This window comes from Puma concolor, chromosome B4 (assembly GCF_028749965.1).
Source record: "Puma concolor isolate L17-30 chromosome B4, mPumCon1.1.hap2, whole genome shotgun sequence".
Lineage (NCBI taxonomy): Eukaryota > Metazoa > Chordata > Mammalia > Carnivora > Felidae > Puma > Puma concolor.
The window spans coordinates 68,525,674-68,553,005 of NC_141673.1; the positions used below are offsets into that span (position 1 = coordinate 68,525,674).

The 27,332-nt window shown below is 45.4% G+C and overlaps 1 protein-coding gene and 1 long non-coding RNA gene across 3 annotated transcripts; one reads left to right on the plus strand and one right to left on the minus strand.

Moving 5' to 3' along the window:
* Positions 1-487: 487 nt before the first annotated feature.
* PCED1B (PC-esterase domain containing 1B) lies at positions 488-15,502 on the minus strand. Of its 2 annotated transcripts, none has more exons than XM_025930670.2 (2): positions 15,032-15,502; positions 488-2,127 (listed from the first exon to the last, which is right to left on the minus strand). In XM_025930670.2, the coding sequence occupies exon 2, from the start codon at positions 2,077-2,079 to the stop codon at positions 781-783; it is 1,299 nt and encodes a 432-aa protein (XP_025786455.2). In that variant the 5' UTR covers positions 2,080-2,127; positions 15,032-15,502; the 3' UTR covers positions 488-780. The 2 variants fall into 2 exon arrangements, with proteins under 2 accessions (XP_025786455.2, XP_086569710.1); XM_086713584.1 differs by lacking the exon at positions 15,032-15,502 and adding an exon at positions 9,838-9,988.
* Positions 9,456-15,026, plus strand: LOC147579203 (uncharacterized). The gene is made up of 3 exons (XR_015253659.1): positions 9,456-9,853; positions 10,538-10,890; positions 14,064-15,026. It is a non-coding gene; the product is annotated as an uncharacterized LOC147579203 (long non-coding RNA).
* Positions 15,503-27,332: the final 11,830 nt, after the last annotated feature.

Sequence of the window (27,332 nt, forward strand, 5' to 3'; positions counted from 1 at the left end):
TTTATTTAAAAAAAATTTTTTTTAACGTTTATTTATTTTTGAGACAGAGAGAGACAGAGCATGAACAGGGGAGGATCAGAGAGAGGGAGACAGAATCTGAAACAGGCTCCAGGCTCTGAGCTGTCAGCACAGAGCCCCACACAGGGCTCGAACTCATGGACTGCCAGATCATGACCTGAGCCGGTCGGCCGCTTAACCGACTGAGCCACCCAGGCGCCCCCACTCTTCCCAGTTTTAAAATTCAATGAGTCTTTGAGAATCTCTGGAAAAGACCACAAAAAATTAAAGTTCTTCTGCTTATTCGTAAGGAATCAGGTGTATTTTATGGAAAGCCTCAGAATGATTTTAGACAAATTCCACTTTGAATAGTTTGTCAAGTAGATGCCATAAACACTCAAGTCAACAGATACCGTCCTTGCTTTTTAAGCTAATTATTTAATGGAAAGGGGAGGCACCATTACATACAGACACACGCAAAATCTACAACTACTTTTGTGAAACTACTTCTTTATTTCAATTTTAGGTTTACAAAAAGACAAAGAGGACAGGGAGTGGAGAGGCAGGAATAATGCTTGGTCACCGCCAGCGATTGGAGGAAAAGGCCACAGCCAACAAAAATGGTTGAAGGGCTCTTCTAGGCCATTATTAGTAACAGCAATGACCAAAAAGAAGTCCAAGCAGGGAGCAAAGGCTTCTGTTAACAAGGTCAGGCTGTTTCAGGAGAGTCAGATGATCTGCCCAGTCCATGTCCACCATGAGGAGTAAGGCCCCCAAGTCAGTTTATTGAGGCCTTGGCTGTGGGTGGGATGGGGCCTGTCTCTTGGAAGATCTGGGCCGCCGACCCCAGGGCACATAGGGGCCACGAGGTAGACGCCGGGGAAACCCCCTATGAACCACAGGGGCCCGCTGCAGGTAGGGTGTGGGGAAAGGGGGCCTGGGTGGCTGGGGATCATCTTCAAAGGAAAATCCTGTCTGGGTAGGTGAGGGGACATCTGAATGGAAATGGTTTGAGGAGAACTGATCGGACTGGAAAGGATGGTCTGAGGCAGAAAAGTGATCTCGGGGACCGAACTGGAATCTGGTCATCACAGGGTGAAAGGGAAAAGGGCGAGGATGTGGGGGCAAGGGCAGGAGGGGAGGCGGGGGCGGGGGTAGATGGGGAAGTGGGAGCAGGGGGCGGTACCCGGCAGGAGGCATGGACGGTTGATCTGGGCTGGCCTGGGGCTGCCGCTCAACTCCCGGGCCGGGTCCGGTCCTCGCGGGGCCATCCCGGATCCAGGGGCGCACCGGGTACCGCCGGGGCAGATCCACGCCCCAGGCGTCGGCCACGTGGGCCAGCAGCAGCTGGGAGAGGTGGCGGTGCGCGAGCTCGTCCCAGTGCACTCCGTCCCGCTGCAGGTGGCGCCCCGCGTGGCGGAAGTGGAAGTGCAAGTCCAGCACATCGAAGCCGTGTTTCTTCGCTTCCACAGAGCTGTGGAAGTTGGCCGCGATGACTCTGTCTCTCAGGGAGGAATCCTCAGGCCGGTGCTCCGGCGGGAGGAAGCCCGCGGTGATCTTCTTGCCCACGGGCATGGCTGTGTTCCACACCAGGAGGCACGACTCGGGCAGAACCTGGCCCAGGCGCTCGAACAGGCTCTCCAGGTTCTCCAGGTAGCTCTTCCAGGAGTCCGGACCGTACCTGGAGAGGTCCCAGAGGCAGGAGTTCATGATGATCACGTCCGGGGGGCCGTGCTGGCTGGACTGCAGCTCTTGCAGAATGGCCTCGAGGTAGCTGGAGTACACGCGCGTCAGGAAGTAGAAGCGCACCAGGTGGTGGTCGGAGCAGAACTGGCGGACCTCCCGGTACTGGGTGCCGTTGTGCATGGGGCCCCGCTGGCCTCCGTCCACCAGCTTGTCCCGTTCAAAGCTCTCCTCCCCCTTGGCCTTGAGCTGGGTGGGAGTGAGCAGGAGGTCCTTCTGCAGCAGGAGCACCAGGTCCTTGTACACGGCCCTTTGGACAGAGTCTCCCAGGATGACCACGAACTTGTTGTGGAGCAGCTGCTGCACATCGGCGGCCAGCAGGTGGGCCATGACGGCCATGGTGCACCGCCTAGGTCTTTCCTCTCCACCCGGGAGGTCTTCAGGTTGCTAGGACAGAAGGAGAGAGTGGCTGGGAGGGACCCACCCTGGGAGGGCCCTGGTGTGGCAAGGCTCAGGCAAGGGGATGGAGGGTTGGCCTGGGAAGTCCACTCCCCTCAGCCCGGCAGTGGGAAGAGAGCAAGAAGGGAGCCCGGAGCTATAAGCCCATTGGCCATACTTCACCTTAACCTGAGAGCCTCTGCAGCGGCTCTTGGAGGCCCAAGTTCCACCGGGCCAGAAGCGGCCAACCCCACAGGCCCTCCTCCCCTGGCTAGAAGTCAGACTGCCCCTGGGCAGGCAGCTCAGGTGTCTGAGGACTGAAGAGTGGTGAGGTCAACCCTGCAGCTGCTCAGTAATGACCACCGTGAGCGAGCAATAGCACAGAGCCTGTGGTGATATGTTCCATGCCCTGCCTCACTCCAACTATAGCACGTAGATAACACTGAAAGAAAGTATGCAAAAGCATAGTTCGTAATAGAAAAGGTCCGGCTATGGATGACTTGCCTTCTCCCCTTTTTTGTAAATAGACTTTATATAATTGTACCTTACTTTTAATAATTTAAAAAGAACTCATGGAAATGCCACAAACAACAGAAAAGTACAGGTGCCAGGTCAGAAAACATATGAAAACAGATTTCCTTAACAAGGAAGCTGCTGGATTTTTGTTTGCATGTGTGTGTGTGTGTGTGTGTGTGTGTGTGGTTTTTTTGTTTTTGTTTTTGTTTTGCGAAAGGACTTGTGAAAAAGGCAGTAACATTGGGAATAATTCACACGTTTCAGCTGTAATATTCTTTACTTTCCATAGGAAGCAGATCAGAATACACCATCCCCAAAGATGCCATTTTGGTGTAAGGATTATTTTGAGCTGAAAGCAACTAAGAATCAACAGACATAGGAAGTGTTCTCAGAACTTCCCTTATTTGCTTAAAAGCAGTGTACAAATTTCCCTTTGGCGCAGGTGATCCTTCCCCCACCAGGGAGAGAAGAGTCAAGGAAGAAGACAGGGAGTTGTCAACACCAAGATGAGTTTGCATAAAGAGACTTTACTAAAATAGCCCCGATTTTCCATTAGTCCCCCTATATATTTCTGAGTTCTTCCCCACAATTCATCATCCCATGAAGCCCAAGCCCCTTTGCCTTTGTTTGTTTGTTTTTTTTTTTTTCAACGTGTATTTATTTTTGGGACAGAGAGAGACAGAGCATGAACGGGGGAGGGGCAGAGAGAGAGGGAGACACAGAATCGGAAACAGGCTCCAGGCTCTGAGCTGTCAGCCCAGAGCCCGACGCGGGGCTCAAACTCACAGACCGCGAGATCGTGACCTGGCTGAAGTCGGATGCTTAACCGACTGCGCCACCCAGGCGCCCCATGCCTTTGTTAAAATAATATGTAAGCGCCCGAATCTACTTCTTTGAGTTTCATTTCTTTTTGGTGAACTCTTGCGCACATAAATATTAACAAAAATGGTGTGCTTTTTCTCCTTTTAACCTGTCTCTGTTTAATTCACAGGGCCCCAGATACTGAACCTAAGAGGGTAGAAGAAAAGTTTTTCCTCCTCAGCACACTGAATAAAATGTTAAGAGTTGTGAAACTCATCTTCAAAACTTCAGTTTACGTTTTGTTTTGTTTTTTTTTTAATTTTTTTTTTCAACGTTTTATTTTATTTTTGGGACAGAGAGAGACAGAGCATGAACGGGGGAGGGGCAGAGAGAGAGGGAGACACAGAATCGGAAACAGGCTCCAGGCTCCGAGCCATCAGCCCAGAGCCTGACGTGGGGCTCGAACTCACGGACCGCGAGATGGTGACCTGGCTGAAGTCGGACGCTTAACCGACTGCGCCACCCAGGCGCCCCGTTTTTTTTTTTCTTTTAACGTTTATTTATTTTTCAGACAGAGAGAGACACAGCATGAATGGGGGAGGGGCAGAGAGAGAGGGAAACACAGAATCGGAAGCAGGCTCCAGGCTCCGAGCCATCAGCCCAGAGCCCGACGCGGGGCTCGAACCCGCGGACCGCGAGATCGTGACCTAAGCCGAAGTCGGACGCTTAACCGACTGAGCCACCCAGGCGCCCCAGTTTACGTTTATTTTAAAGCTGCCATTTACAACCATGCCCATTAATGATTACAAGGAAGAAACACAGTCCAATATTACCAACACATCTCAGATGGAGAGGAACATGGCATCCACTTCAAACACTTACACAGAAGTCAATAAAATCCATTGTGGCTTGATATTTGTAGGCTTTTATGCATTAGGAAGCATTTTAATAGGTGGGGGTGGATGCTTATTATTAAATCACACATTCAGTTTCTAAAAGTCATACTATTTGTGGTTTTAAATGGGTAATGTACAAACATAAAAACATGAAAATGGGTAGAATATAAAAGAGTTGCCCTAAGAGAAGAGTTGAAAATATTGGCTTATTTGTCCCCAAAGAATCTTCATGTAAATGTTTTTGCTATCAGAAAAAAAAAAAAGCTTAAAAATGAGATGTAGTTCATTGCGGTGCAACAAAATAAAACATAAAGCAAACCCCAAATCCCTTTGGGGCTCAGGGATGTTCCTTGGTTTGCAACCATTTATTCATCCAGCTCACACTTGTTAAAGTACCTACTATGGGCTCCACATGGAGGGTAGAAAAGTAAGTAAAACCTGGTCACGCCCTTCAGGAGCCCTTCAGAAATATTCACGGCTAAGTACAATACAAAGAGCGCTAAGTACCATTGAATGAACAGGTGCTGTGGACCTTCAGGGTCTCTGTAAACAAATAGTCCTCCTTTGCCCTAGACCCCAGTCTCTAAAGGGCAAAGTGAAGAGGGAAATCTCCTCCCGGGGCGTCTCAGCTTCTCATGCTGCTCGGCTGTGTGCACCTTCCCTGGGCTGGCTCTCTGGTCCTACTGTGTGCCTAGTCCCGGCTGGCAGATCAGATAACCTGGTGCTGTCTCCAGGAGGGTATTTTGTTTACTGGACCTAATGCATTCCTCCTCTGAGTCTGAAGTGTGCTCTAGACTTGGGACTCACAGATGGGAATCCAATCTACTAGTTAAAAACCGTGGGAAAGAGGGGCACTGAAGTATACTGGTGAAGAGCACTTCTTTCGGACCAACACTACTTGGATTTGAATCTCAACTATTCTATTTGCCAGCTCTTTGTCCTTGGGCAATGACGTAGCCTTTCACTGTCTTAATGGTCCTCATCTGTGAAATGGGACTTTTAGCGCTCACTTCATAGACTTGTGAGGACTAAATGTAAAATGGTTAGAACAATGCCTGACATGTAGCAAGCATGGATAAGAGTTCGTTGTTATTATTATTACTGAGCAAGTTTCCAAACACCAGGTTAATCATCTATGAAAAGGGTGGGGGGTGCTTACAGAACGTGTGCCGTTTGCCCAGCAGGGTTCTGTGAAGAGCAAATGATGTGACCTAAGTGAAAGATTTTGAAGAAAAGCAAAAATCTGTGTTTGTTGAGTGGCTACTGGATGCCAGTAGCTTTACAAATGTAATCCCATTTATGAGATAATTTTTATTAGTTCTGTTTTACAGGGAAGGATATTCCTATGTGATCTGATGGAGCTAAAATGTAAAGCCATGAACGCCAAAGTCGGTCGGTCTCTGGTCTCTCAGTAGGAGACATCCTTTACAACAGAATGCCCTGCATCCTTTACAACAGAATGCCCTGCGGGCTGGTGCGAATACAAGATCTTGGCCCATGTCCCGGAGATATTTGAAGACAGGAGAGAAGAGTGCCTTGGTAGGTCTTTATGCAAAGGCAGGCAACTATTTCCTCTGCGAGCCCGGAGAAAGGTGGTTTGTGCGTACTCAGGGGCTGGGGGGCTGTGAGTGAGAGTATACATATTTCATCCCATCCCTTGACCTCAACCAAAAGACATGCAAAAATTTAAGTGACCTGGATTTCAGAACAACCAAAACAAAATTCTGCAGACTCCCAGGCCTCTCACAGTGTTTGAGGAATTCTGGCTGCTCTCTGTCCCCACCAGTGAACTTAACCCACCCAAATGCAGCTACAAGGGTTCAGCGTCAACACTGGGCAAAACGTCTCCCTGGGAATTTCTCATCATCCTTCCGCAAATGGAGCCTGTGAGCAGATCAGACTGTGGAAAAGAAGGGGGGGAGAAAATGACTGGGAAAGAGCACTCCAGTCAGAAACTAAACTGAAAGGAAATTCATGAAATTCTTGATCAAGAGCACCACCCCTGTAACAGGAGTAGCAAATCAGACACCCTTCGGATTCTCGCCCTGGGAAAGAATCATTTAAACTAAGATACCAAGCATTAAAAACAAAACCTAACAAAAACAAAAGTGACTTCTGGGGGGTGGAGGTAGTGAAGGAAGAAAACTTGAGAGTTAAATTTTCTCTGTTCTAAAAAAAAAAAAAGGCTGGTACGTTCCAATTTCAAAGTTTTTATTTATAAAAAAAAAATGAAACAAAAAAGGGAGTTGAAAACAGATTTTGGGGCTTTTTGGCCTAGGCTAAAAATGTGCTTCAAATGTGCTCAACTCCCTTATTAGTTTTGGTAGCTGTTTTATAGATAGAGTGATTCATTCACTCATTCATTCATTCAGTAAAGGTCACTGAGAACCAGCTATTGTGCTAGATGGAAGGACTAGGTATAAAAAGGCGGTCTCTTCTCTCAAGAGGAGCGGAAAGGAAATGGACTCAGAAAGGCAAGTATTGTAGAAGGTGCCAGTGGCTACAGTGGATATACGTAAATGAAGCGCCAAAGCCAGATGGAAGAGACAGGAGGGGGATAGGAGGTATTTGGGTGATCCTTGCAAGGTGTGATTCCAACGTCAAATTAAAACTTTTTTTTTTAAAGAGTTTGATGATGATTCCTCAAATCATAAGTTAGTGCCATGCTTTCTTTTTTTAAATTTTTTGAATGTTTATTTTTGAGACAGAGAGGGAGAGAGTGAGAGAGAGAATGAATGGGGGAGGGGCAGAGAGAGAGGGGACACTGAATCTGAAGCAGGCTCCAGGCTCCGAGCTGTCAGCACAGAGCCTGACGCAGGCTCCAACTCCCGAACCCGAACCGTGAGATCATGACCTGAGCCGAAGTCGGACGCTTAACTGACTGAGCCACCCAGGCGCCCCTAATTCCATGCTTTCTATTTGGACGTTGACTAACACTCTTACAGAAATATGCATTAATAATGGCTACTACTACAATAAATTACTTTCAAGTATTTTGCTTAGATTTCTGTTTGGGGGTAATTAATTTTTTAATACTTTCATAAGCACCATGACTTATAAATCACTGACTATTGCTTGTATAACTATCACGAGCCAAACACATAACATTTGTTTTTCATTCATCAACGTGTTGTAGAACTTAGGTTAATTTCTTTTCTTATTGATCTTTAGTTACAGGAAGGCAGACACAGATATAGGTCAGTTGCTCTAGAGACCCTGCAGAGAAGCCTTAAATCAGAGGTAAACACTAACAATTAGGATGTTGTTTTGATTAGTTATAGGAAGTACTTGCAACTAGTTAAAAACTTTCTTGCATAACACTAACCATCTTAATACAACATTATGTTGGGAATATAAATAGTTCATTTTCTTCTACCTGCATTTTTCGTAATCAAATCAATGTGTGGAACTTTCCAAGCCCCTTACATCTATTTAAACGGAACAGATAGTACAAATAAGATTATTATTTTTCACGAATTTACCGCTGTGTCTTGGCATTTGCTGAATTTTCTAAGCGGGATTTAAACTTGTCAAAAATTAAATTGCGTGTCACAGTAAGTTTTCTAAGAAGAAAAACAAACAATTCAAACTTCTCTTTGGGAAAGCTTAATGAATGGCCTGAGGATTGCTGATTCTCAAGAGACTGCTCTTTTGATCTGGGGCAAGTCCGTTAACACACACTCTTTTCCATATAACACAAAAAAGGGGAAAATAATGCCGGCCTACTATGTTTAAAAGTGGTTCTGAGAGCAAATTTTATTTATTTATTTATTTATTTATTTATTTATTTATTTATTTATTTATTTATTTATGAAGGAGACAGAGAGAGCATGAGCAGGGGAGGAGCAGAGAGAGAGAGGGAGACACAGAATTCGAAGCAGGCTCCACAAACCGTGACATCATGACCTGAGCCGAAGCCGACTGAGACACCCAGGCGCCTCTGAGAGCAAATTTTTAAAAAATACATAAAATACTGTGAAATATTACGGTAAATAATTTACTATGGTAAAGAACGCAAATTCTTTGCAAATATCAGCCCCTAGAAAGTTGGGATTCTAATCCCCCACTCCAGGTAACTTCCCCTCTAAAATAGGCCTCAGCTCTGCAGCCCATTAATTAATTCAGTACAAACTGGAGATCACCTGTGTCTATCTGGGGGCTGTGACAGTTGTCATTCTGCAAAGTGACTCACATCCCCCAACTACTGTCAAGGTTCCTCTACCCCATCCGTATATGGCCCATATTTCTTACTTGGCTATTCAGGGAATGAATCCTTATGCACCACATCTAAAATCTCAAACACAAGTGACGGAAATGGAAAACTGAAACCTAGAATAGTGATCTTCAAAGTGGGCTCCACGTGGAGCGCTGAGTGGCTCAGTCGGTTAAGTGTCTGACTTCAGCTCAGGTCATGATCTCTGGGTCCGTGTGAGTTTGGGCCCCGCGTTGGGCTCTGTGCTGACAGCTTGGAGCCTGGAGGCTGATTCTGTGTCTCCCTCTCTCTTTGCCTCTCCCCCACTCACACTCTGTCTCTCAAAAATAAATAAATGTGAACGGTGAAAGGAAGGAAGGAAGAAGGAAGGAAGGCAACGAAGTGGGCTGCAGGTTTTCCTGGTGGAGGCAGGACTCACCGCGGACATAATCAAGGTGTATCAGCACCATCCCCCTGGGGCCACAATCTTAAATTTGGGATTCTTTTGCAATAAAGTATCCACAGAAGAATTTCACACACTTTTAGAGTGTAAAAATGGCCAAGTGTAAAAATCCGCCAGGCAGCGTATTTTCCCTGTGGGAACAGTCTAATATAAAATTTTCTTATGGATTTTAGAACGAAATGCTGGTAGCATCCTTTACAAATGAAGGGTCGCTTCATAATACCTGATATGCAGGTGACTTCTATCAAAACGAAACAAACTATGGAGCTCTTATTCAATAGCTCCATAAAAAAAAAAAAGAAAGAAAAGAAAAAGAAACAACTCCTGTTTTACGAAAGGATCTCCTAGGGTAAAAATATCAAAGCAATCCCTATAAACAAACACACTATTTCAATCATGCCGAGTCTATGACAAACTTCCACATTCCGGTCTCCAATCAGTATTTAAACTGTATTCGCTAACTTCCTACCTCTTATTACCCTGAGACCGAAAGATAACGGAAAGACAGGCAGCCGGCTTTCCCTTCCCTGGAGACACTCAAGTCAGGCGTGGACTCTGGCCCCAAGCAGCCGTGTGCGCTTGGGCTGACTGCCTACCGTTCTGAGCCACCGTCTCCTCTGGAGGTAAAGTGAGGTAGATCGCCTACCGATCACCGATCCGCCGTGAAGACGAAAAGAGATCACGTCACTGTTTGTCAAGGGCCTAGTACAGCGCCTGGCGCGCACAACAACCCCTCCCCGCTGGGACGGCAGAGAAAACCCGAGCCCGCAGACGGCACCTCGCTCCCGTTCCCCTGCATCAAGCCCTCCAGCCCACGGTGCCCCCTTCCTCCCGCAGAGGCACAGCTGTACCTGCTCAGGTGTAAAGGTAATTTCTCAGCTCTGGCGGCTCAGGAACTTTGCTCCACGCCCCTGGAGAGGGGGTCATTACGCATTCTACTTTTTCTTCCCTCCTGTGGCTGGTTCCTTCCCTTAAGCACTAAACGCATTCTGGTTTCTTGCTTTCAAAAAGAAAGGAAACTTCTTTGACTCCACCTCCAGGACAGTCCTATCTTTTGCTTCCCCTCCAAGGCCACTTTGGAAACGGGTTATTTGCACGGGCTGTGGCTGGGGCCTCACCTCCCACTCACTCCTGTTACTTTCATTTGCCTTCCAACTCCACCAAACCCAAGAAATGTTGGTCAGTAAATCACCAGTGATTTCCCGGCCGCTCCTGTTAAAGGCCACCTCGTGGGCCTTATCACCCAAAGCATTCCCAGCTCCTGGGGTCTTGGGGGCATCCCAGGTGACTCGCTGAGGAAAACTGCCCCAGGCTGACACTCCAGTATCCCGGCTCACCTCCCCCAGGATCCGGTGTGGGTTTCTCTTTCTCGGGCAACTCCTCTACTGTTGGTCTTTCTCAAGACCTACTAATGGGCTCCTTTCTTCTTTTCTTCAACACTCTTTCCCTGGGTAAATCCCTCCACTCTCACATTTCTGTTTGCCCCAAACTGTTCAGGTTTGCCCCCTGCTTTTCCAGCGCAATTATTCACAGCACCCTTCCCCCCACCAGAAAAAGTCCCACTTCGGATGGAAACAAATTATCCAAGTCTCCTTATCAATCACCATTTGTATGCAGATGCCTCCTGAATTGCGGCAAAGCCCAGTGGCTCAGAGGGGGGCTCGGAATCAGCTCCCTGGGTTTATATCCGGTTCCACCGCTTACGAGCCTCTGAGACCCAGGGCCCTTTAAGTCATTTTTTTGCACTCCAGAACCCTCATCAGCAAAACGAGAATAATACCACGAATCTCTTTAGAAGTGAGGGTTAAATGAACGAAGTCACTAGCGTGAGGCCCACCGCGTTTTTAAGTGCTCAATAAATTAAGCCAGCCCAAACTTGTCTCCTGAGTTCCAGACGCATTCAGGTGAGTGGAATGAAGTTCCCAGGGGGTGGGGAAGGGGAGGGGGCAACAAGTAACCTTCTGTGTGGGCCTCTTATCACTTTCAAATTCTCTAGACGCCAATTTATCCTACCATCAAACCATGGCTGAATTCCTAAGATAATTCTCTTGTGACCTTTGGACAATCTTCCTAAAGGTAAATATCAGATCCTCTGTGGGAATGATGGCAGCATATTCTTGCTGTGCATTTTCAGAGAGCTGATGTATCATTGAGGCTTGCCACATTGGTTGGGGATAACCAGGTGGAAATCACCTCTGCCTCTGAGTATGGCTGTCTCCCCTCTTCCTGAAACCTCAAAATCCTTGAATGAGAGCCTGAATGGAGAACCGTTCAACTATTTCCTGGCATTAAAAAATAAGATGGGGGGCGCCTGGGTGGCGCAGTCGGTTAAGCGTCCGACTTCAGCCAGGTCACGATCTCGCGATCCGTGAGTTCGAGCCCCGCGTCAGGCTCTGGGCTGATGGCTCAGAGCCTGCAGCCTGTTTCCGATTCTGTGTCTCCCTCTCTCTCTGCCCCTCCCCCGTTCATGCTCTGTCTCTCTCTGTCCCAAAAATAAATAAAACGTTGAAAAAAAAAAAAAAAGAAAAAGAAATAAGATGGGATTCTTGAGGATATGCTTTAGGGAGAAGGGTGTTGCAATATATTTTGGGAAGCTGAGCACAGCGATCGAGTTCACCTCTGTTTTAGATTTTATGATTACCTCTTGTGCTTTCCGTAAATTATTCTTAATTCTTAAGAAAGTGTGTCTTTGGGGCGCCTGGGTGGCTCAGTTGGTTGAGCGTCCAACTTCAGCTCAGGCCATGATCTCATGGTTTGTGAGTTCGAGCCCCACATCTGGCCCACTGCTGTCTGCCCTTCAGATCCTCTGTCCCCCCTCTCTCTCTGCCCCTCCCTCCCTCCCTCCCTCTCTCTCTCCTCAAAAATGAATAAACATAAGAAATAAAGAAAGTGTGTCTTTTTACTTTTGAAGACTTCTAAAATGGCATGGTTTTTAGTTTCCGTGTTCTCACATAAAATGTGATCATCTAGGCTTTTGAATTTTGTATCTTCACTTTCATTTGATATGCTAGCATAAGCCCAACATGTTGTATTTATAAACTTTGTTTTTTAACCCAAGATAGGATCCTTCCTTCTGTGCCGCTCCCCAATGCCTGTGGATGAATTTTAGAGCCTGTGTATACTCTGAGCTTTTTCTCACCTCTTCGTGTTTGCTCTGTGGCTCAGCATCAGTGCTCCCTAACCCCCTCCTCTATTGAAATTTTTTTTTTTAATTTTTTAATGTTTGTTATTATTTATTTTTGAGCGAAAGAGAGACAGAGCACAAGAGGGGGAGGGGCAGAGAGAGAGAGTGAGGGAGACATAGGATACAAAGCAGGCTCCAGGCTCTGAACTGTCAGCACAGAGCCCTATGTGGGGCTCGAACCCAGGAACCTTGAGGTCATGACCTGAGCTGAAGTCAGAATCTTAAACCACCGAGCCTCCCAGGCACCCCTTCTACTGAAATTCTGTTTCTGCCTTAAGATCCAGTTTCAAATGAAGTTCTGTCTGAAAGCCTCCCTTTTTTCCCCAGACAGGAAAGTCCCTCCTCCTTCTGATAGATGCCCTGACTTAGACCTTGGTTCTATTTTGTACTATAATTAACTACCCCAGTATATCCTAGTCCTGGAGGCTGGGTCTCACCCCACCGTTCTACCTACCCCTCTGCATAATGGTTAGCATTCATTGAGCAGTTACTGCCTGCCGGGCCCACTCATGAGGTAAGGACTATTACTATCTTCACTCTATGAATAAGGAAACTGAGGCTTGGAGAGGTTATGTAAATCACCCAAGATGGTGCAGCTAGGAAAAGGCATAACTAGTCTGTCATTGCCAATGAATCTTCTGATTGATTAGATAAGCCAAAGATATTGTTTTGTTTCTTTAAGAGGAATTATGGCTCCAAAACCTGAGCTTTTAACCCCAGCTATAAATATTTGTTGAAATTAAGAGGAAAAAATAGTCTTATCTAGAAAAATAATATTTGCATACCGTTTTCCTATTTATTCTCTGTTGAAAAACAAATCAAAGCCATGTTTTGTACACAGCTTTAAATTTTTCCATGAGGAGGGGCGCCTGGGTGGCGCAGTCGGTTAAGCGTCCGCCTTCAGCCAGGTCACGATCTCGCGGTCCGTGAGTTCGAGCCCCGCGTCAGGCTCTGGGCTGATGGCTCAGAGTCTGGAGCCTGTTTCCGATTCTGTGTCTCCCTCTCTCTCTGCCCCTCCCCCGTTCATGCTCTGTCTCTCTCTGTCCCAAAAATAAATAAACGTTGAAAAAAAAAAAATTTAAAAAAAAAAATAAAAAAAAATTTTTCCATGAGGAAACAGCAGGGATGAAGTTAACTCAGTTCAGCTTTCATTCACTGATAGTTAATTCCTCCTCCTAATGGGTCAGTGGAAAACTCAGTGCTGTGCTAAGCTCTGTTTGTACTTAGAAATTCTTTATACTTATGCTGACTACTCCAGATTCTAACCAGTATTTGAATAAAAATTTCCCATGGTTGGAAAGGAAGGGTGATGGGGAGCCAATAAAGGCTAAGTTGCTTTCAACAGATGAGCAGCTTGGATTCTGAAAGTTCTGTCTCCAGGAATGGCCACAAGAGCCATTTTAAGCAGTGATGTGAACGTTAGGCTGAGTCAGCAGGCTGGGGTTTCCCACCTCTGAGCTCACTTCATCTCCTGTGTTTTCAGCATTCAGATGGGAGAAGTGGCCTCCAGTGCTCCTCTAAGGAGATCACAGGAAAGAGCTTTTAATTTTTTTTTTGTCCTTTGAGAGAGAGATAGAGACCAAGTGAAGAAGGGGCAGAGAGAGAGAGAGAGAGAGAGAGAGAGAGAATCCCAAGCAGGCTCCCATTGCAGCGTTTGATCTTACAAACCATGAGATCATGACCTGAGCTGAAAGCAAGAGTTAGATGGTTAACCGACTGAGCCACCCCAGGGCCCTGTAAAGAGCTTTTAAGTTGGATATTCTTTTATTATTGCTGTTATGATTAACAATGTGGTGTCTGATTCCTAAGTGCAATAGTGTTTCTATGGGAAAAAAAGGTGCTGAATTAAATGGGATTCTAAGAGTCAGTCTCTCATCCGCCTTTGCTCCCTAGCTACACTGTGCTATAGACGGATCTGGAAGACCTGCGTTCCCACCGCTCCGTGTGTTGGCAGCAGTGGGACCAAGGACTTTGCCAGTTTTAAGCTGCAGGGCTTGGAACCAGAAGAGAGACAAGGTCCAAGAGGAGAGAAGCTCGCCTGGAGAATGGAACGGGCAAACTCACTCTGACACTGGCTTTTTTCAAGCCCTGTTTTCCTCCCTTCAGCTCCGAGTTTGGACCCGTGAGCTTCCCTTCCTGCTGCCGGGTTCAGCCGGGCTTTTGGCTTCTCTATCCCTCAGTGACAAAATCATGTCAACGGCTCTGCACTCACCAGGGTTAACTGTGGAAATCAGATGCAATGCTCTGGAAACTTTGCACATGTTCGTTGTCGTTATACTCAAGCCACGTCTGCATGTTCAAGGGTTGGGATGTTCCTCGTTAAGAGAGCTTTCCAGTCAAATGAAGGACTTAATTTATTACTGAGAAATGCTAATTTCACTTGTTATTCAGTAACATTTGGTGTCCACTCCACCAGTATCCTAAGTGTTTTACCTGGTTATCTGTGACATTGGTATTTTATTTTCCTCCATTTTACACATTCAAAAATTAAGTTTGGAAGATGAAGTCGTCTGCCCAAGGTCGTCTATTTTATAAAAAGCAGAGCTGGGAGTCAAAACTGATGCCAAGCCTTTGTGGTCAACCACAACATACAAGATTGCACAGACAGCCGATGCTTCACATCCTTTCTCCTGTTCACAACTGGCTGTCTCTTTTTACTGTACGTTTTTAGAGATAGGGTAGTGTATCGATCATAAATCTTTCTTATTACAAAATAAACAGTTGTCTCTTCAGGGCTGTCCAGTTAAGTGGGGGTAGGGTGAAGGGGGTTAGGACGGTGATTCCTCTCTACAGTAAGTGCCCAAGAAATGAGGATCCTAATTAATGCTTAAAATAAAATGGGAAAACTGGAAAGTACTTACTCATTACAGTAACTGGTGATTTGAAAATGTACCTCTCAGTTGATCCGAGATCTCTTCCCTAGACGGGCTCCTTTCTCGGCTGTAGATCAGAAGGCCAGGCCTGGGCTGGAAGGCAGATAAGTTCACCCCTGGGTGCTTCTATGCTTTTGAGCCAGCGGCTGGGGAGAAGATGCCATTTCCGGTGGTATCTGAGGCCAATGACACGAGTCAGCATTTACTTTTTTGTATTAGGAACCGGAAGACTAATGACCAAAGCTTCAAGGCAACAAATGTGAAAACGCGAAGTCAGTCCAACATACAGCATCTTCCCGGAATTTGGCTCTGAGCTGGTTTTTATTTCACTTTTCTCAGTAATCTGGGTGTAGCTTGTATTTACTGACTCTTAAACTTTGTTTTGTTTTCACAACTCAGACCCTCGGTTCTTCCTGCCTTGTAGCTTGCGCCCCGCCGAAAAGGCAGAGTGGGGAAGGACAGAAAGAGGGGAGAGGAAGGGGAAGTGAGAAAAGAGAACAGGAGGGGATGATAAGAAGCAGACGGTTCCCTCTTCAAATGGATTTGTGATGCACATTCGTGTGCTGCATTAGTTGACATAACGCCTCCAAATCCTCTCCTTTCACCCTCCCGCCGCCCTGTGCGTGGAAGAGCCCATCCCAGAACTGTGGAGAACTACAGGCCTCCAGTAAGCTCAGACAGTGGCCGACCCACAAGGACCTGCCGATTTCTCCTCTGCTGTTCCGCCGGGAAACCGGCAGGGACCTGGAGAGCGGTCTTTAGATTGGTTAGATACACGTAGTGCTTTGTTGTCTGTGATCTGAAGGCCGAGGAATATTCCCTTCCCTACAGGTACCAAGATGAAAGAGAAGGAGGAAACGAATCGGAAAAGAAGAAGAAGAAGGACATGAAGCTCTAAAAAAGTTTTTCCCCGAACCGGGAGCCTTTTATCGGTGTATTAAGCACTTTAGGATAGAGCGTTTCTCCATGGCATAAGATAACTAATGAACAAGAGTAATGGGCTCCAAAACAGTCCAGAAATATGTGCCCTGTGCACTTAGTTTGTGTTAGTTTTTTAAATACTATGCTAGTTAGAGGCGTCTAGGTGGCTCAGTCAGTTAGGTGTCCGACTCTTGATTTTGGCTCAGGTCATGCTCTCACGGTTCATGAGTTCGAGTTCCATGTCTGCACGGTCAGTGCAGAGCCTGCTGGGGCTTCTCTCTCTCTCTCTCTCTCTCTCTCTCTCTCTCTCTCTCTCCCTTTCTTTCTGCCCCTCCCCTGCTCGCTCTCATGTGCTCGTGCTCTCTTTCTCAAATAAGTAAACTTAAAACAATTAAAAATCAATACCGTGCTATTTAGGTAAATCGGCCTATAAAACAACCTAGCAGCCTTTTCTTGAGAAATGCCATTTTCCCTTCACTTCATTGACGACCCACAGCGTGGCTCAAAACTGCATCCATTACACATTGTTTTTATTCTCTTATCAGTAGCCATAAAGCAAGTTATCTTGCATTTTTCCATGACTTCTACTACAATCGTTATTGTGTCTCAAGGCAAGGCTGCATCTAGATATTTACAATTCAGGCTAGTATGTCCTATAACTGAAAGTTTGCCGTTGTTTATTTCTATAAATGAGGTTTCAACCGCTCTGGTTCTCTGAAGTCCAGCTAGTCTGTGTACCGTGAGGGTGAAAAGCCCTTGTGAGGTCTCGAGGGAGGATGACCCAAACTGGCCTAATTCCAAGACCAGGGACTAGAGCCGGCACCGTGCAAATGATAATCTCGTTTTACTCTTTGAATTTAACATAACACTGTTTGAGACCACACAACAGCTTTTCTACAGATTTTCCCACTTCCAAGAACTTATCTATGGAGACAGTTACTGTTGCTATTCTGGCCCCATTCCGTGTTCCGTAGCTCAGTGAGCTGGCTTGCGTTCTTCTCCACCACACTTTTCCTAAACAGCCGTGATCACTTACACATGTATAAGGTTTTACACTTGGAATCTCACAACAGACCCCGCTAGTAAAGCAAGGCAAACTTTAATTATGATGGTCACCTTGCAGATGGTGAAGCCGAGGCCCGGAGAGAGCTTGAATGACTGTCACCTTGACGGGGTGCTCAGAGCCTGGGGGCACGATGATGACAGTGTGTCCTCTTCGCTGCCCTCTCAGCGGGAGGCCAGAAAGGGCACCCTGCTGTTATTATTCGGCCTATTTTCGGATGGTATTTAATGGCACAGAACTTGAAAAGGTACAAGTGGTATAAGCAAGAAGTCCCTCTCCCTTTCTGGTTTCCTAATCCCTCATTCTTCCTTCCAGAAGCAATATAGTCACTGGCTTATCTATTCTACCAGAAATATTCTATACAGATAACCTATATCTCTCGGAAGTATTTTATTCTCCCTTCCTTCTTTCTTGAAGAGTCAACTTCCCTTTTTACTTAAGGCAGACGTCTGGAACGAATACGAAACCCACTCGGAGCAGATGCTAAACTGCAGAAAGGCTTTGGTAAACCGATCACCCAGATTGTTCCAAATATCCAGATGTTTGAAATGGTACGGAAAACTTGTGACTCACAACAGCTTCTAAAGGAGTTAGGCGAAGCCCTCCCTGTGGTGTCGCACTATAATTGACTTGGGCCCTCGTGCCCTGCCTGGGGACCACTTAAACCTTGATATGGATTTGGAATACGGCAACTGCATGTGTATTGACAGTGTGAATTGAAACCAGAGCTACGATACTGTGAATGAAGTGACTCTGAGGCCCACACAGACTTGAGTTGGAAAACTAATTCTGTCATTTATGGCTGCATGACATCGGTAGTCACTGAACTCCTTGTGGCTTGATCTTCTCATCTACAAAATAGCGACAATACTAACTGCTACATAGGGGCACCAGCGTGGCTCAGTCGGTTGAGGGCCGACTTCGGCACAGGTCATGATCTCGCGGTTTGTGAGTTCAAGCCCCGCGTCAGGCTCTGTGCTGACAGCTCAGAGCTCAGAGCCTGGAGCCCGCTTCGGATTCTGTGCCTGCCTCTCTTTCTGCCCCTACCCCAACTCATGCTGTCTCTCTCTCTCTCCCCAAAATAAAACATCAAAAAAAACATCAACACATGAAATGTCTTTCTCTCTCTACCCAAAATAAAACATTAAAAAAAACATTAACACACTAAAAAAATGTTAATAACCACTATATAGATGTGATGGTTAAATGAGAAAATACACCCAGAGCACCAAGGATATAGTAGTGTATAATAAAATATGTCCACATCATTAACCGTGGCCCATGGTTAATTTTGTAGACTTTGTAAATTTTGTAAATTTTTCTTCCCCAGCAAGGACGAAAGTTGGTTAAGAGATTTTTAATTTTCTTTTAAGATGGGAACAGTGATAGTATGTTTGTATGCTTATAGAAATAAGTCAGTAAATGGGGAAAACTAGATGATGCAGGAGGAATACCGTGGTAGACCCCGTTCTCGGTGCTAGAGATACAGCTGTGAATAATGCATTAAAAAAAAATAATAAAAGCCTTGCCCCTATAGAGTTGACATTTGGGATTGGGGGAGGCAGACAACTAAAAAACATAAGTAAAATAATATGTTAGCTAGAATAGGAACGTGATTGTTGGATGGGGAAGATTCAGGGGCTGTGGGTTGGAATTTTGAACAGGATAGTGACAGGGTTCCAGATACATCACCTCAGAATGGCACTCCCTCATACGGAATAGTGTAAGCTGAAGGAATTTGTGAAATGGCAGGTGCTGGAAGGACTCTATGACCCCCCCCCGCCCCCCGCCCCCCACCCCCAAAGCAGGTCATAAAGCCCGCTTGGGAGAGGTGCCCTCCCCTTACCTGGAAGAAAGTAACATCCTTGTCTCTGAAGACACCAGGACTCAGCAAGGAATCCAAACGAACAGCTGTGGGTAAGTTCCCCCAGTTCACCACCCTTAGCTGGTATCCTTTGTCCTACTGGTCTTCATCGAACCCCGAGTAAAAAAAAAACACTCCGGCTTAACCTTGTTTGGGGGCGTCATTTGTTTCTGAAGGCTAATTTGTGTGCTCGTCTCTTGTCAGTCTGCCTTTTGTTACACAGACCCAGCTGAGCACCTGGAAAGGGCAGAAGGGACCAGCAGTAGTCTGGAGAAGGCCTCCCAGAGAAGATGAGATTTGAGCAAAGTCTGGAGGGAGGTGATGGAAACCCCATGTAGAAATCTGGGGGAAGGCAGCTCCGAGCAGAGAGAACAATAAAGAGGTGAGTGTGACTAGCTTAGAGTGAACAAGTGAGTCGGACACAAGAGATCGAGTCAGAGAAGAAAGGGAGGTAGATGGCGGGCCATGGAAAGGACTTGGGTGTTTACTCTGGGAGCCGTCACGAAGGGTTTGAGCAGAAAACGTCCACCACCTTATTATGGACTGTGTCGAACAGGAGTGGAAGCAGAGAGACCAATTCAGAGGTCATCAAATAATCCAGGAGGTGAGGCTTGAACCAGAGTGACATCAGCTGAGCAGTGAGAAGTGGTCAGACTCCAGATCTATTTCGAAGGTGGAGATGCTAGGATTTGCTGTGGAGAGAAGATGGGGTGTGAGAAAAAAGGACAGAAGGCAAGTCTAGCCCTGTGGTTTTTGGCCTGAGCAACAGGAAAGATGAGTTGCTGTTTACTGAGACGGAGAAAATTTAGGAGAAACAGGTTTGGGGGTGGAGGTCCAGTGTTCGATTTGGGGCTTGTTCGGCATTCCTTATACACATCTAAATTGAGATGTTGAATGGGGATGTGAATACACTAGTCTGGAGTTGAGGGGAGAGGGCCAGGCCGGAGATATATTAGTTTGGCCTGGATGCTGTCACCAGTGTCAAAGGTGAAGATAGGGAAGAAAAGAGGTCTGAGAATTGAACCCTGGGACACTTTAGGTGTAGACGGTCAGGAAGCTGAGGAGGAACTCACACAGGACACAGAGAAGGAAGAGTCAGTGAAACGGGAAGAAAACTAGGGGAGTATGAGGTTCTGGAAGCCAAGGGGAAAACGTGTTTCAAGGGAGGACTCAAGAGAGAGTGTCTGTGTCAGAGACAGCCAATAAGTCAAGCGGGACAGTTGACAGTTGGCTATAGCGTATGGACAGTGTAGGACATTGGTGACTTGACTGAGTAGTATGGACAAAGGTTGATTGGAGTGGGTAAGAAAGAATAAGAGAAGAATCGGAGACAGTACCACCCTGGAGGAGCTTTACTGTAAATAAAGGGAAGCAAAGAATGAGAAGTCAGCGGGAGAGTGTGGGAGCCCAGGGCAGGTTGCCCCCAAATATGCCACAATGGCATGATGCTTTTTTAAATTAAGATTATTTAAGACACAGCCAGTGTAACAAAAACAGTCTGACCCTCCTCCGTCTCTACAAAGCAGGTCGTAAATCTCCCATGTGAAAGGTACACTCCCTACACCAGGAGGAAGAGAGACATCCTTATCATGAGAGACAGGGAACTCAAGGTTGAAGAAGCCTACACAAACAAACCTTGTTACTTTTGCTAATTTACTACCTCGGCCCAATACTGTTTAGATTCCTTACTAACTGACAATTCCCAAACAGAAGTTTTCTTTGTCCTGTCCATTCTTCGTAAATGTATGTTTCTTTGTCTAGGAAGTATAAAGCTGCCTGTCTCGGTCACTTCTTAGGTCCCATATCTATGACACCTCTGTACGTAGGAACTAATTCCCCCAGACCCCGTTAATCTGTCTCATGTTCATTTAATATTCTTATACCACCCAGGAGAATCTTAACGGGTAGAGTAAAATTTTTCTTCCCCAAGAAGGGGGAAGGGTGGTTAAGAGATTTTTAATTTCCTTTTTGAGATGTGAACAGAAATAGTATGTGTATATCCTTATAGAAATGAGTCCGTAAATGGGGAAAACTAGGTGATGCAGGAGGAATACTGGAGCAATGTTGGTGAAAGGGTTGGGATCTAGTGCCTAAGTGGACGGGTTGGCCTTGGATAGGAGCACACATTAGATATCAGGCTGAGTACAGGAGCGTGATGCCGGAGTAAGGGTAGGTGTGGGGGCGCCAGCTTGGGAAGTTTTCCTGACTGCTATTTCCTCAGTGAAATAGGCAGCAAAGTCTAGGTCACCAGCTGAGCGTGAACCCGAGGCAGGTGCTATGAGAGGTTTGCGCATCGAGGAGAAGATACGAAATCATCATCTGGGAGATGACGGAGGCTGTAATTACCGCACAGAATGGAGGCTCACTTGGGGCTGCGAGCCTCTATTTGAACCGAGAGTGCTCAGCATGGATGCTTGGTTTTCTCTAGTCTGTTTTAGCCCCATGGGCTGCAGGTAGCAGTGTAGACAAAAATTGTATTTAGTCGGGAATGAGGTTTTGCCTTTTGGTTTCTATTAATGTATGTTAATAGGCCATTACAGGTTTATAATGTATTTTAAACTATGATTTATTTAGAAGCAAACCCATGAAAGCCAAGTATTTTAGACAGTGAAAAATACTATGAATATCAGGACAGAAATAATGTTCTTTTAATATTAACAGCTCTTTCACAGTTCCAGCCATAGATTAATTTAAACTGATCTTTTGGGGCGCCTGGGTCACTCAGTGGGTTAAGGGACTGACTCTTGATTTCAGCTCAGGTCATAATCTCGTGGTTTGTGAGTTCGAGCCTGCATCTGGCTCTGTGCTGATGGTGTGGAGCCTGCTTGGGATTCCCTCTCTACCCCTCCCCCACTCATGCTGTCTCTCTCTCAAAAAATATATAAACATTAAAAAAAAATTTAAAAGTAAACTAATCTTGGGGCGCCTGGGTGGCTCAGTTGGTTAAGCGTCCGACTTCAGCTCAGGTCATGATCTCGCGGTCAGTGAGTTCGAGCCCCGCGTCGGGCTCTGGGCTGATGGGTCAGAGCTTGGAGCCTGCTTCCGATTCTGTGTCTCCCTCTCTCTCTGCCCCTCCCCCGTTCATGCTCTGTCTCTCTCTGTCTCAAAAATATATAAACATTAAAAAAATTTTTTTTAAGTAAACTAATCTTTCTATGAGCTGATATCATTTTATTCACATTTTCTATTTCCAGGAACACTGTGGTTTTTCTTATCTTCTTGGAATGGAGTGCTTCAAGCAGGCCTGAAATCAACCTACTGAATATGTACTTATAAATACACGTATTTCAACAAACTGCTGTGTGTTTATGCTCAAATCTATGAGTGGCTACCTTAAAAAAGGATCACATTTGGCAAACCACAAAACAGTATGCGTTTTCTTTGTATGACTTGCAACAGTCTGCATATTCTCGATAATTTCTCTTCAAGGCACTTGCATTTAGCACTTTCAGGCGCCCCCGAATAATTTGTTTCTATTGAGGCGCAAAGTTTTCTCTGATCGTGTACTAAGAATTCTGAGACTGGATTAAAACTTGTAACAAATTCACTTTAGTAACGGAATTCAGTTCTGCACTAAGTCAGTACCTGCAAATCTCTGTGTTGTTGAGGAGTGAGGCTAGAATTGGAGTTTGGGAGGTTATAGGTCGAGAAGAGCCACATTGGTGGTTTCAGCAGGGCGGATGGAATGAGAGACGAATTTATAAAAGACCTCTTTCTGTGACGACTTCTTAAAATTTTCTGTAAATTTTCTGGGAATTCTATGTTTTGTGCAAGTTTTCTACCCTGCTCCGGTGTGTAGCTTAGTGGTTTCAGAGCAGGGCCTTTGTAGGCAGAAAGGTTGAGTTCAAGTCTGAAACCTGGGAGCTGTGTGATTTGGGGAAAGTTACTTAGCCTCTCTGGCCCAAATCCAGCAGAGGAGATTGAATAAGCAAAGTGCTAAGTAAATGCTCAGTTTACTCTAGAAATTAGTATACATGTATCCATGCTTTAGTAATGTAAAATAATTAGTAAATTATGTTAGTAATTTAGTTATAAAAAAATAGGCTTTAAATGACATTGAATAAAACGTAAATACTGACAAGTACCCCATTTGATGGCACAGCTCTGTGAACCGGTGTGCCCCTATCCCTGCAGGAACAGACCTGAGAAGTGGGGAAGATGGCAGGGCCTTAGGCCAAGTTGAGGCTCCGGGAGGTCAAGCAACTGCCTGAATCACAGCCAGGCTAACCTCTGAGTTGACTAAGGATCAGGCCTCCTGAGTCTCGGTCTCCTAGTCCCAGAGTCACAGTTCATGAATTTCAGGGGGGCAAAAAAAAAGGTTGTAAACCTTTTTCACAAAGAATAATGTAATATCCTAGGAGAATGGGGCTTTGAATTCATTTAACAGTGTCCCTTACCTCTAAATAATATCAAATTTAATTAGAAGACTCCAAACCACTGGCTTAGTTTTCTGATTCCAGTTTTCTCTCTGTCTTTTTTATTACCATCTTAACCACTTGTAAGTGTGCAGTTCGCTAGTGTTCAGTATATTCACAACACTGTTGTGCAACGGATCGCACGAGCATTTTCATGTTGCACATCTGAAACTCTATATCCATTAAAGCAGGACTCTACTTTGCTGATCTCCACAGTCCCTGGCAATCAACCACCTTTGGATTTTCTCCTTCTATGAATGTGACTGCTTTGGATACCTCACCCAAGTGGAATCACACAGTATTTGTCTATCGTGACTGCCTCATTTCACTTAACGTGATGTCCTCAGGGTTCATCCATGTTGTTGTAGGTGACAAGATTTCCTTCTTTCTAAAGGCTGAATAATGTCCCATTGCCAAGTTCACCACAGTTCACCCAGTTACCATGTGTAAGAACATAGCTATGTCAAATCCCAGGCAAGAAGCTCTCAAAAACTCTATTTGAGATGTTTCACGTTCCGGGTTAGTTGACTTAGTTATTTAGGAGGGACAACACTTCTTTTCCTCGATCTGTGTTGGCATAAACTGTGCAAATAAAGAAGCTCCATCCTAGATTCCAAAAATGCTGGGAGCATCATCTCTTTCCCACCCAGAAGGATCTGAGTGGATCTTCCTTTCACATTCATGATTTGCATTTTATTTTTTAATTAATTAATTTTTCAAAATTCTTTTAGATTTTATTTTGAGAGAGAATGTGCATGCACGAGTTGGGGAGGGACGGGGACAGAGGGAGAGACAGAATCCCAAGCAGGGCTCCACACTCAGCACGGAACCCAATGCAGGGCTCGATCTCAAGACCATGAGATCATGACCATGAGATCATAACCTGGGCCAATATCAAGAGTCGGACGCTTAACCAACTAAGCCACCCAGGCGCACCATCATATGGGGGTATCCACAGCAGAGTCAATTAAAGAAAACATCTGGATATTTCAAAAAAATGCATGCTTTTAAGTGCATTATAGATTAATTCTAACTGCTAGTTTTATTTTTTTTCTAAATCAAAATGCTAACCCTTCCTATATTTGCATGGTGGGATTGTGGATGCAATAATTTGCTTTATTTTCAAGGCTGTCTGAAACCTGGTCATACTCTATTTATAAAGAAAAAGTTCCAATATTTTAAGAGATATTAACTGCTAAATTGCTAAACATGAAGTTTCTTTGCCCAGGAAGGCAGACGTTGCTTAATATTTTTGATGCATGCTAATTTCCCTTCCTTCGCTTAGATACACCCAGGCACAGTGCTTGGCATCCAGCTACAAGGTCGACTGAGGCATGTTCTCTGTGCTCAGAAGCTCACAGTCAGTGAGGGAAAAACAGAAACCGATGACTACAATTCATTGTTGGAAATGCAATTATGGCCTTATGTTGGGACATTACTTATATTACTGAAAAGGGATTTTAAAATTTTTACTAAAAATAAAATAATTGAAAATAGCTCTGGAAAAAGTGGCCTCTGGTCAGATTATTTTCAAATGAATATTTACTTTATAATTATAACGATTGACCTGAATTGCATTGTTTTTATTTTGTTTTATTTTATTTTTTAAAAACATTTTTAATGTTTATTTGGTTTTGAGAGAGACAGAGACAGGGGCGCCTGGGTGGCTCAGTTGGTTAAGCATCCGACTTCGGCTCAGGTCATGATCTCACAGTCTGTGGGTTCAAGCCCCGCATCGGGCTCTGTGCTGACAGCTCAGAGCCTGGAGCCTGCTTCCGATTCTGTGTCTCCCTCTCTCTCTGTCCCTCCCCTGCTCATGCTCTGTCTCTCTCTGTCGCAAAAATAAAATAAAAACATTAAAAAAAAAAAAAAAGAAAAGAGAGAGACAGAGACAGAGCGTGAGTGGGGGAAGGGCAGAGAGAGAGAGGGAGACACAGAAGCTGAAGCAAGCTCCAGGCTCTGAGCTGTCAGCACAGAGCCTGATGTGGGACTGGAATTTACAGACTGCGACATCATGACCTGAGCCGAAGTGGGTCACTCAACCCGCCGAGTCACCAAGGCACCCTTCATTGTTTGTTTTACAAATCAGTTGTTGATCACTAGTCCATTCTACCAGTGAAATAGTAGACTTTTTGACGTTTTTCCAAATTATTATTTACAAAACTAGTGTTACTGCTTACTTCTTGTTACCTTCCTCTTTCTCCTTTAGGACATTCTTTTGCTTAACAGTTGGTTGTGGATTCTCTGAAATATATTCAAACAAATGAAAAGGGAGAACTATAAATGACTTTCACTTCTCTGAATCTGATGATTACCAGTTTTATTGACCCCTGATCATAAATCTTTGAATTCTATGTCAATGTTCTAGTTTCTTAGTCATGATTTCTAGGTGTTGCATAACTGTGGACTCAGTCACCCTATATATTTGTATTAGAACAAAAGACCGTGTTTATTTTCTATATACGCGTTTATTCTTGGTGATGCATGCTAGTTAAATCACGGGGCAGTCTTAAAACACATGACAAAAATAGCTAAGAAAGAAACGGCTCTTTGTTCCTGGTTGAATAAACTCCGCGATGACGTAAGTATCCAATTTAAAGTAAATTCTAAACTAATTATATTAGTCCCCAAGCTTGTTCCTCCTCTCAGTAAGTGAAGTCAATATTTACTTAATCGCTCCATGACAGAAATTGCAAGATCGTCTGTGATTCCCTCCTTGCCTTCAGCCGCCAGGCGTGGAGTCCATTCCCCTTTCTGGACCACTCTGTGATCTGTCCACTTCTCTCCCTACGCCGCTACCTGGGTTCGAATCTGAAACCCGGGCGTGCCTTCCTGATTTATCTTCCCACAGGTGTTCCTTTCTTCCTCCATCCCCTTCTCTGTCTGCAGTCTATGCTCTTTTTAAGATGTGTATCTGGGGGCGCCTGGGTGGCTCAGTCGGTTGGGCATCCGACTTCAGCTCGGGTCATGATCTCACGGTTCGTGGGTTCGAGCCCCACATCAGGCTCTGTGCTGACACCTCAGAGCCTGGAGCCTGTTTCAGATTCTGTGTCTCCCTCTCTCTCTCTGCCCCTCCCCTGCTCGTGCTCTGTCTCCCTCTGTCTCAAAAATAAACATTAAAAAAAAGAAAAAAAGATGTGTAGCTTACAATTTCATTTCCCTTTCAGAGGCTGCGTTTAACCGGCTACATCCTGTTAGAATTTTTCTGAAAATACTCAACATTTTGCCTTTTCTTCATCAGGCATGTTAGGCAAATACCTACGCAGCGGTGCCTCGGTGAGGTCTGAGGCTCCCCAATTGACAAGGCATCTGGGTTCCCGTAGATCACAATAATACATCACAAGTGCATACCGAGTAGACCCTTCTGAATGCACACTGAGCGCATCATCAACCGCTCAGAATGTTAACAATTTATACTAACCCTTTTTACAAAATCAGCAACAATAATTACTGGCGCCATGGACTGGGCGGCTCCTTTACATTCCAGACATATGTGTCCATTAGCTGTTACTTTTTAAACCACCCTGCAGGGCGTCAGGCCACGCTAGTCAGCTAGGAAGTAGCAATTTGCAGACCCAGCCTGCCTCAGCCTACCCCCAGTCTGTCCTCCCCCAAACTGGGTCCTTCACACCTCCCGATCCTTGCGGCTTCCACCCCTATGGGGTGTCACACAGGGAATGGCGACATACAGGGGAATTAACGTTGTGGTGAAGTAAAGCAGGGTGTTTTATTATCAGGGGAAGAGAGAGGCTGGAGCTGAGGACGCAGCACCCAGCTCACCACCGAACATGTCACTGCTTTGGTTTCAGGCATATGTTTGGGGACAGCAGGCTCAGAAGTCCTTGACGTTGGGTGGAATTGCAGATGTGAGGTCCTGGGGGAAATTCCTTATACCTTATTTATTAACAATCTTATTCGGATTGTTGGCACTCCTCGGGAAACAGCAACAACAAAACGTGGGGTATGCTTCACAGAGCTGTGTTAGCCCACACTCTCTTGCAGTTTAGTGTGGCTAACTGCGGGCTT

Excerpts from the sequence above, each read along its gene's own strand:
- PCED1B (XM_025930670.2), bottom strand. The coding sequence starts at position 2,079 with ATGGCCGTCATGGCCCACCTGCTGGCCGCCGATGTGCAGCAGCTGCTC.